Source organism: Mus pahari, chromosome X (genome assembly GCF_900095145.1).
Source record: "Mus pahari chromosome X, PAHARI_EIJ_v1.1, whole genome shotgun sequence".
In the NCBI taxonomy this organism is placed as follows: domain Eukaryota; kingdom Metazoa; phylum Chordata; class Mammalia; order Rodentia; family Muridae; genus Mus; species Mus pahari.
The window spans coordinates 37,230,229-37,241,534 of NC_034613.1; the positions used below are offsets into that span (position 1 = coordinate 37,230,229).

At 37.2% G+C, this 11,306-nt stretch overlaps 1 protein-coding gene across 1 annotated transcript; it reads left to right on the plus strand.

Annotated features, from left to right (window-relative positions):
* Positions 1-7,795: 7,795 nt before the first annotated feature.
* Positions 7,796-9,104, plus strand: Actrt1 (actin related protein T1). The gene has a single exon (XM_021188672.1). The coding sequence runs from the start codon at positions 7,879-7,881 to the stop codon at positions 9,007-9,009; it is 1,131 nt and encodes a 376-aa protein (XP_021044331.1). The 5' UTR covers positions 7,796-7,878; the 3' UTR covers positions 9,010-9,104.
* The last annotated feature ends 2,202 nt before the right edge of the window (positions 9,105-11,306 follow it).

Sequence of the window (11,306 nt, forward strand, 5' to 3'; positions counted from 1 at the left end):
AAAAAAAAAAAAAAAAAAAAAAGGAATATTTACCACTTATTGTATGAGGCCACAAATACCCTGATATCCAAACTACTTTTAAAAAACCATCATTTGTCCTGAATAAGATAACCAAGACCCAAACCAATATAGTATACATTCTGTTATGTGTAGGTATTAGTCATTAAGTAAATGATAACTAAGCTTAGGTATAAAGAGACTAAGGGCAGTCCATGAATCTCCTTGGAGAAGGAAATAGAATAGATATAGGTAGACTGGGTTCAGGGTGGGGCAGAAACGGAAGGAAGTTGGAGACCAGGAAATTGGGTTCATGGAAGGAATAGGAAGATATAAAGTTAAAATTGAGGGGCAGTTGAAAGGTGATATAGAAATCTAGTGCAGTTAAAACGTCCTAAAGTCTATGAAGAAGAGCCTAATGAAGTCTGCAAACAATTGGGAAGACAGAATCCTAATCGATTATAGCATGTCACCAAATGAAGCTTCCTGTGCTAGGACTGTGTTGGATCCCACTGGACTATTGGCTAAATGGTTCCCTCAGAAATCCTCAAACAACCCAGACTATTCTTAAGACAATAGGTTGTTTTCCACAAACTGACAAAAGGGCCTCAATTCTACAGATAATACCTATGCAACTCCCTGAACATGGAGAGGTTCAGCTTGTGCCTCAAACTACAGAGAACCTTCATTCTATATTCTAGTGTCTCATGCCTTATGCCTACATAGAACCCCCATCCTAAGTTCTAGTGTCTTTGGTTCTGTAAGGTACTCTGCAGAATATCAAAATAGGGATAAAAGCACAAACCCATGCACAAACCCTTTGGTCTACAATGTTATTCTGCCTGAAAATATGTTAAGGCAATTGAGTCACAAAGATGGTGGGAGTAAGCAAACAATGTAGATTTGACTTAATGCCCACAACATGAGATGAAATTCATACATGACACTAAATGGATGGCCATGACCCAGAGACGAGATAGTCCAGAGATCTAGGGTAAAACCAAATACTTCTCTTCTTAAAAAAAAAAAATAGCAATAAAATGAATTCTTGTCATTATCAGAGAAGCTTCCTCCCACAGCAGATGAGAACAAATACAGAGACCCACAGTCAGAAATTGCACACTGATTGACCTTGAAATATCCAGCTCTAAATGGCATGTCTCTATAAAATCCCTCACTTTGGAACTTAGGGATTCCTGCAGAAGAGGACACAATGAGTGTAAGAGCTAGAATACCAGTTGTACAGGCCCCCTAAATCAAATCAGCAAGGCTCATATGAACTCAAAAAGACTGTATCAGCATGCACAGAATTGCCCACTTCTGCAGTAGGTCCTCTGCATATGTATTATAACTTTCAGCTTAGTATTTTTATTGGCTCCCCCAGTGGTGAATTAATGAGTGGGTCTCTTGGAGATCTTTTCTCTCTGTTGGTTTTCTTGTTCAAATTCAGTGTATTTTTTTAAATCTTATATTTGTCTTTATGTTCTTCTATCTCTTAGAATTCTGTTCTTTCCTGATGAGAGACAGAAGATAAATTCAGATGTGAGGAAGATGGGAGCCACCTGGGAAAAATAAAGAGAATATATACTACAATCAGTATATATTCTAAGAGATATGAATCTACTTTCAATAAGGGGGCAGAATCAACCTTGGTGTCAACAGATAAATGGATAATGAAAAATGTTTTCAATAACTAGGAATTCTGTTCAGCTGTGAAAAAAATGAAATTTACAAGTAAATACAGAGAACTTGGAAAAAATTGTAAAGAGTGAAATAAACTATATCTGGATAAACAAACACAGCATGTTCCCTTTTATTGTTCCTAGCTTTGAAATATTTATTTATATATTTTACCTAGAGTAAATGTGAAAACAAGACTAGAAAGGGCATCTTAAGGGTATAATATAATGCTAAAATGAAAGTAGAAAGAGTATATAGTAGAACACAGTAACATGATTAAGAGAGTGGGAGTACCATGGTCAAAAGTTTAAGCAGGTAGTAGGATAATGTGTCCAGGGTTGGGTTAACAGTGATTAAGGTATATGAGGAAGCCATGTAGAAACCAACTACTTTATAACCCAAGGAAAATATTATTTAAAAACAATAGACAGGAAAAATTGTAACGGGGATGTTTTAGACAGAGCTCAGGGAACTTGGAGGAAGAGTGAGAGGAAGAACTCAGGAGCCAGAGGGGTCAAGGACACCACAAGAGAATGACCTAAAGAATCAACTGAGCATGACTCGTAGGGGCTTACAGAGACTAAACTGACAATTAGGGAATCTATATGGTTCTAAGTTAGTTCATTTACATATTTGTTGTATAGCTTACTGTTGATGTAGAACTCCTAAGAGTGAGAAATCAAATTGTCTAACTCTTTTGCCTGCTTTTAGAACCCCTTTTCATCCTTCTAAGTTGCCTTATTCAGCCTTGATATGAGGGTTTGTGCCTAGACTTATTGTAACTTGTTATGCTGTTCTTGATGACCCTGGGAGGCCTGATTATTTCTAAAGGGAAATGGAAGAAGAGTGGGTCTGGGATAGAGGAGAGGTTGGATGATGGAATGGCGTTAGTGGAGGGAGAGGAAAATATAGTGAGGATATAATATATGAGAAAATGATAAAAAATAAAAAAATAATAGTTATAATGAAAATACCCTGAATAACTGAATACCTGGATACTGTTGTTTCTAGAAATTATGGTTTATGAAACAATAGCAGTATAAGAAGGATATTGCTGTATAATTTGGTATAACTTCTAGATGTCTCCATAACGAGACAGGATCTACTCATCCCTCTTTGTTGCTGTCCAATTTAATTTCTGATGCTATAATAAATACCCCAAGAAAAAGAAATTTATGGGAGAAAGGGATTTATTTCAACTTATAGTACATCATATTAGAAGTCACCATGGCAAGAAGTCACTGTAGCTAGTCACATAATGTACAGTCAGGAGCATAGGGAAATATACACATGTAAGCTTCTTTATTGCTTTCTTTCTCTTTTCTTATATAGATCAAAATCAAGCCTAACAAACGGTGCTGCCCCCATTGGGCTGAACTTTCACACATCAATTAACAAACAAGGTGAAGCCTCACAGCCAACCTGATTCATACTCGATCCTCAATTAACAAGCTCTTTCCAAAGCTGGAAGTGGTGGTACATGTTCTTAATCCCAGCACTAGGGAAGCAGAGGTGAGTGAATCTCTGTGACTTTAAGACTAACCCAATCTAGAGAAATTTCCAGTACAGTCTGAATGACATCATGATAAAAATGTCTTCCCCAGGTTGACTCTAGGTTGTGAGAAGTTGACAGTTAACAGTTACCAGTCAACTGTAGATATCTCCTAAGAAGAGCATAGAGTCTTGAATGTACCTCTACCACCCATTCTAGAATTTTGGATGGCTTGATCTAACAGTTCTTACACAAATAAGCACAAGAGAAATTATTTCACATGTGCAACTGTACAGTCATATCCAGAGGAGAGCATTTAATCACATTCCTGAACATGCTCCTTTTACTGTATCATTTATTTTACTGTGATTAGCCTTGTTCAGGACACAGGTGAGAATGCTGATAGAAATTTACGATTTAGGACTGAGCATCAACACAAGTAAGGATAAGTCTCTACATGAACTTCTGACCATGGTAAAAAGAAGGTTTTTTGTTTGATTGTTTTTTGTTTGTTTTTTCTGACAAACATTAAGAACAACTTAGGTCTATGGGCAAGAACATAAACATTTAGAAAAGATTTTGATTTTGAAAACATGAATTTTTAACAAAGTAATAATAAGCAGTTTCTACTCTAGGGCTTATGAACCCCTTAGTCAAAGGTTCTTGTGATTTTGACCAAATATGATTTAAAAAAAAGTAGCTGACTATACCAAAAGTAGAACTATTCTTTGTGCGTGGCCACTGGCAGGTTGTCCATGCTCCAGTGAATGACTCCACAATTATGCACATATGAGTAGTACTAATGGAAATTTGGTGTTACTAAAATAATGAAAAATGAAGAGGATATAAAGTTGTATATTAGAGGAAGATCAAGAGAGACTTTGACTAATATAGGTAAATATTACCATATTTCATTGTATACTTGTAGGGGATCCTCAGAGGAAAAAATAAATAGTAATTTATAAAAAAAAATCTTGGACATCACATTTTCCTATCATAATTAGATGATAAAACTCTATTTATGGTGAAAGATAAAGCTAGAAATGTTCCATCCTGGTGCCTAGTATTCATAGTTGTTAATGGGCTATAGAGTCCATGATTAGAGGAAAGCAGTCAGTAGTCACCCAGCTGTGAATCCTATGGACTTCCATACCAACATATCAGGCAAGATGTGCTTGTTTTGCAATAATGACAAAAAATGCTATTCTGGTAAAGAGCTGTTCTCTGACTGGATTTGAGTGGATGATGCTGCTCCACAAAAGTGTAACCCACTCAAAACCATATAGATGAAGAATTCATAACCCCTGGGACTAGGGAACTTATTACATTTGTTAAATTAAAAGGTGACAGCATCAAACTGCTTTCAAAGTATCTTTGTTAATGTTAATGGTATTCTGTCTCTCTTATTCAGGAATGCTTGTGTGTCTTTGTATTTAAGGGGTTTGAATGCAGAGATTCATGGATACTCAGGTGCTAAGAAACAGTAACAGCTGAGTGTTTACCCATAACAAGACATTTGTATAACTATCTCTAAGTCTACATTGCTACCTCTATGGAACTAAAGAGAAGACAGAAAGCATGAATAATCCAAAAGATTGGGAGACGACCTACAAAATAACTTTGGGGCATAACATAGCCACTGCAATCTTGAACTCACTGCAGTTACAGTTACCTCTATTGGGTCTGAATAAGAAAGGGCTTGTTATAATCAGTCATCATTGGGGATAGGGAAAGAGCAAATAGGGGTCCTATCCCTTCATGATGAAATATTAGCTAATAAAAGTTTGTGATAGTGGATGAGTCCTCATTTTCAGTTGTGTCCACACTGGAGAGCCTATCAGGCATGAATGGATAGCACCAAATTCATGAAAACAAACATACACCTTATTAAACATAATGGGTCACTAAGAAAAGAGAAGAGCCATTAATGTGGAAAGAAATCTATAGGGAGGAGGGAGAGTTGACAGAGATGAAAAGGAGATAGCAGAGGGTAGAGGGTGAGAGCAATTAAACTCTTACACACACACACACACACACACACACACACACACACACACACACATACACACACACACACAATTTGAATTGTGAAGAAAAAACCAATAAAAGCATAAATAGAGTTAATTCCTATAGAATTTAAAAGGTTTAAGATGGTGGATATTATGACATTTTAATTACAATAAAAACAATTGTGTTATAGTTTTCTAAATTTACAAATACATATATACAAACATATGTATGTATGCATATATATGAAATTTTATGTCCCTACATATGCAAGAATTTATAACATAACCTGTATTTAATATATTATATAATCATATAGGTTTAAGCAATTAGAGATTTGTTATTATATACTATATACCATGTATAATACAGTTTGTGAACCATTACCAACATTAATGTATATTATATACCATAATATAAAATATACAAATTTTATATTATCTAATACATATTCAGAAAATATATGTTGAAAATATATTGTACTTTCAAATCCACTGAAAGTGAGAAAATTAGTATCCTCCATACCGTATGACTTTTTTTCTTTCTGTCTTTTTTATTTGATATTTTCTTTATTTATATTTCAAATATTATACCTTTCCTAGTTTCTCCTCTGAAACCCCCTACCCCCTCTCCCCTCCCCCTCCCCCTCCCCCTCCCCCTTCTCATCAACCCACATGCAACTACTTTCTGGCTCTGACATTCCCCTATACTAGGGCATAGAACCTTCATAGGACCAGGGGCCTCTCCTCCCATTGATGACCAACTAGGCCATCCTCTCCACCATTGGTTGCTCAGTCCAATGGTTGGCTGCAAGCATCCAAAAAAAATGGCCATCATGCCAAAAGCAAACTACAGATTCAATGCAATTCCCATCAAAATTCTAACTCAATTCTTCATAGAGTTAAAATCAGCAATTTGCAAATTCCTTTGGAATAACAACAACAACAACAACAACAACAACAACAAATAAAAAACCCAGGATAGCAAAAACTATTCTCAATAATAAAAGAATTTTGAGGGAATCACCATCCCTGACCTCAAGCTGTACTACAGAGCAGTAGTGATAAAAGCTGCCTGGTATTGGTATAGAAACTGGCAGGAAGATCATGGAATAGAATTGAAGACCCAGAAATGAACCCAAACACTGATGATCACTTGATCTTTGACAAAGGAGCTAAAACCATCCAGTGGGAAAGAGACAACATTTATAACAAACAGTGCTGGTTCAACAGGATGTCAGCATGTAGAATAATGCAAATTGATTCATTCTTATCCACTTGTACAAAGCTCAAGTCCATATGAATCAAGGATCTCCAGATAAAACTAGATACACTGAAACTAATAGAAGAGAAAGTGGGGAAGAGCCTCAAATACATGAACAGGTATTTGAGAAAGGTTCTTGAACAGAACACTAACATCTTATGCTTGAAGACCAAGAATTGACAAATGGAACCTCATAAAATTACAAAGCGCCTGTAAGTCAAAGGGCACTGTCAATAAGACAAAAAGACCAACAACAGATTGGGAAAAGATCTTCATGAATCCTACATCTGATAGAGGGCTAATATGCAATATATACAAAGAACTCAAAAAGTTAGACTCCAGTGAAATGAATATCCCTATTAAAAAATGGGGTACAGAGCTAAACAAAGAATTCTCAACTGAGGAATACCTAATAGCTGAGAAGCACACACACAAAAAAAAGTCAACATCCTTAATCATCAGGAAAATGCAAATCACAACAATCCTGAGATTCCATCTCACACGAATCAAAATGGCTAAGATCAAAAAACTCAGGTGACAGCAGATGCTGGCGAGGATGTAGAGAAACAGGAATGCTCCTCCATTGCTAGTGGGATTGCAATCTGGTATAACCCTTCTGACTTCTCTAGTCTTTAAGATAACACAGCCCACCAAATCACATGGGCTCATGGAACAGAAATGGCAAGCACTGGACCTGCTTGCATCTGCACTAGGTCCTCTGCCTATATGTTATAGTACTTTTGTGTTCTTGTATAACTAACAGTGTGAGTGGGTGCACCTCTAACTTTTTTGCCTGCTCTTGAGACCCCTTTTCTCCTATTGGGTTGCCATGTTCAGTCTCAGTATGAAGCCCTTCACCTTGTCTTACTGTATATTGTTTTGACCAGTCTGTCTGTTATCTCTGAGAGATCTGATGTTTTCTGAAAAAGAAATGGACAGAGGATGGTTCTGGAGGAATAGGAAGGTTGGGGGAAGCTAGGATGTATAGAGGGAAGAGAAACTTAAATTGGGATATATTGTATGAACAAAAAAATATACTTTTAATAAAGGAAAATATATAATTCTGGGACATGTAACTTTAGTTTATTCTAAAGCTAAGCCCCTCATTTGAGATCATAGGCTACTTATAAGCTGTGATGTGAGGTGACTTGTCTGTAGTTTTTCATCTTTCTCCAAATGCATAGTGTTGGCTCAGAGACATCCCCCAAACCATCTTACCTCTTGCTTCTGAGTGCATTCAGCTGTTGCTATGACTACATTATGACATAGGAACAACTATCCCTGAATTTGCCTTTCAGCAGGCTATGGACCACCAGAAAGGAGACAACATTCATGGGATGAGGACCTGATACTAGTGGGAACAACTGAGGTGCCGTTTATTCCCCTGGGTAGTCCAACTAAACATCCTATTGCAGACGTGTGAAAGATCAAATCCAGACATGCTTAATCCAGCTGCATTAGATAATCCAGCCGTGATTTTTGACAATGGTTCTGGACTCTGTAAAGTTGGAATTTCAGGAGAGATTAAACCACGTCATGTCATCAACTCTGTTGTTGGGCACCCAAAATTCAACATACCATCTGCAAGATCTAATCGGAAAAGGTACTTTGTGGGAGAAGAAGCTCAGTGCATGTACGATGGCTTATATCTACACTATCCTATTGAGCGTGGACTGGTAACTAGATGGGACGACATGGAAAAACTGTGGAAGGACCTTTTCGAGTGGGAGCTAGGAGTGAAACCAAATGAACAACCAGTTTTTATGACTGAGCCCTCCTTGAACCCACGAGAGACCCGAGAGAAGACCACAGAAATAATGTTTGAGAAATTTAATGTGCCTGCCTTGTATCTTTGTAACCACGCAGTAGGAGCCTTGTGTGCTTCTGCCTGTATCACTGGGTTGGTTCTGGACAGTGGAGATGGGGTTACCTGCACTGTTCCCGTCTATGAAGGCTACTCTCTGCCTCATGCTATCACCAAGCTATATGTGGCAGGAAGAGATATCACAGAACACCTCACCCGACTCCTTCTTGCTAAAGGCTACACCTTCCCCTGCATCCTCAACAAAGCAGTGGTAGATGATATTAAAGAGAAGTCATGTACTGTCTCCTGGGACAACAAAGACACAGAAAAGAATTGTCAGCAGTTCCTAAGCGAATACACACTGCCAGATGGGAATACTATCCAGATGAATGACCACCTGCGCCAGGTGCCTGAGGTTCTTTTTACACCTGACCATCTAGGTATTCATGATTTAGGAATCTCAAAAATGGTTTGCAACAGCATCATGAAGTGTGACACTGACATCCAGGAGAATCTGTTTGCTGAGATTGTGCTTTCTGGAGGTACCACACTTTTTCCCGGGCTTCAGAATAGACTCCTGAAAGAACTTGAAGTTCTGGCTTTTGAGGGAACCCCTATCAAGATCACAGCTTCCCCAGACAGATGTTATTCAGCTTGGATTGGTGGATCTGTTATGACATCCATGACAACATTCAAGCAGATGTGGGTCACTGCTGAGGACTTCAAAGAGTATGGGGCATTTGTGGTTCAAAGAAAATGCTTTTAAGGACCACTGAACTCTGGGAACTACTACCAGATGACAAGGAGTATTAGTGGGGGGTAAACAACATCAGTCCTTGGCATTTAATAAAATAAACGAATAAGCTGTCACTGATTTCGTGTTTTAATTATTTATTTCCCAAAAGTAATTTTATTTTATTTGTGGGCCCAAGTGTATGTATATGCACTACACAAATGCAAGGGCCCTTGGAGGTCAGAAGAGGGCATAAAATTCCTATTCCTTGGAGTTACAGGTGGTTGTGAGTAACCAGTTTTGGTTACTGAGGGACACACACATGTCCTCTGCACTCACCCTTTAAGTCATCTCTCCAGTTATCCAAAGTTTGTATTTATTTGTTGTATTACATATACCTTTCCTCTATTATTGATCTCTTTAGTATGTTGTTTATTCAGAAAGAGCATGCAAATTGTTCAAATAAGCATTTAGTAGGTGTGCAGTAAAAGGTTCTAGGACCTTACGCATAGAAAGTTGGTTGATTAGGGACCTATGAATCTGTTTCAAATGCTTTCTCCTAAATCCTAGTGCACAGTACACACAAAAACATCGAAGAAAACATTGGAGCTTTCAAATGAAGTAAAAGTAACAATACTGCCCTACACCTTCCTATGGATCAAAACGCATTTTGAATGGATTGCTACTGTTGTTTTAAGAAGTGAGGCAACTAATAAGTGGGCTCATAAATTCCCATTAGCTTAAAGCTCTATAAAAGATGAACTATCCTCTCAGATGACTAGTTTTTGTATTACTTTCAAGGATATTGATTTCATAATTTTCTTAGGAAGTAGAATGCTAGAAATAGATAATATATTCCAATGAAGTAACTGTTGAATAAATTATATGTAAATACTTATTTTCAGTAACTATGTATTTTCAACAAATATTATGGAGAGATGCAGTAAGAATCTATTTCTGTAAAGAAAACAATGACATTTCTGCTATCATAAGAGGAAAAATTACATACACATATAATTTTGCTTATTTTCATATATAAATATAAATTAACACTTATTTCATATAAGCATTTGGAGATAAGTTTTAAAGTGTCAGTGTTCTGGTTTGCTTTCTGTTACTGCAATAAAGGACTGAACAAAGTAATTGGTGAAGGAAGGGATTTAGTACATCTTACAGGTTAGAATTAGCAACAAGGAAAGCCAAGACAGGAGTTCAAGATGGAAACCTGGATGCAGGAACTGAACCATAGATCAAAGAGAAACATTAATTGATGGCTTGCTCTTTCTGGCCTGTTGAGTTACTTTACTTATACAATAGAAGACCACATGCTCAGGAATGGTACTACCCACAGTCATCTGGGATTAATACAGAAAGTAGCAGTTAATGAAATGGCCCACCACCACACCCACAGGGCAATCTTATAGCAGCAATTCCTGAAGCGAGGTTTCCTTTTCCTAGGCGAGTCAAGTAGCCAACTGAAGCTAAGTATGAGAATAAGCATCATGAGTTACTGATTACTTTTGAATGGGTTCTTTAAAGTACAGTATAGTTTTTCCTTTATTAAGTTCTTTTTCAGGTTATCTGTAATAGGCACAAGTTTGTTCTCATAGATAAAGCTTTAAATCTGAAAACTACTGGTTACCCTCATGGCTTTCATCCCACTATTGTATCATTGGGTATGTCTCATATCAATAGTTATCATATCTCACGAGGTTTATGGCTGAATAAACGTGTTGAGAACTATTCTCCTGCAGGAACCTGTTTGTTGCCTTGTGGTACTATGAAAGCTAGTCACCAGGAAGAAAGTTCATGGGTTAGTCCCAGCTTTACTTCTCCCTGTGCTATTCATTTGCTGTCCTCAGCAGTAAAGTATTAGCATCAAAATCAGCTATGCAACCAAGAGTAAATATCCACAACAGCTTGTAATGATGGAGGAAAACTAACTTATTATTTTGTTAAATGGGCATACTATCAAACAAAATGGGTATAATATCAAATGGCTTTCTAAATATTTAACTTTAGATGTATATATTAAAGTTCTAATATTCTAACAGAAAATACTTTTTATAGTAAATAATGGCTAATATACTGGTGGAGGTATAGTGAATAAATGACCATAGAGTACTCTGTCCTAAATAGCTCATCTTTATAACACTTTCTATACCCAAGGATCATAAAGCATTTCAAATGAGGGGATGAAATAATTTTAGGATCCAAAGGGCAACTTTAGATGCAATGTCCTACAGTGGGCACAAGGAATGTTTAGAGTCCTCCTCCAATGGAAAGACAGGGTATCACATGGAGGGATGGGGTTGCCATCCCGGAGTCAA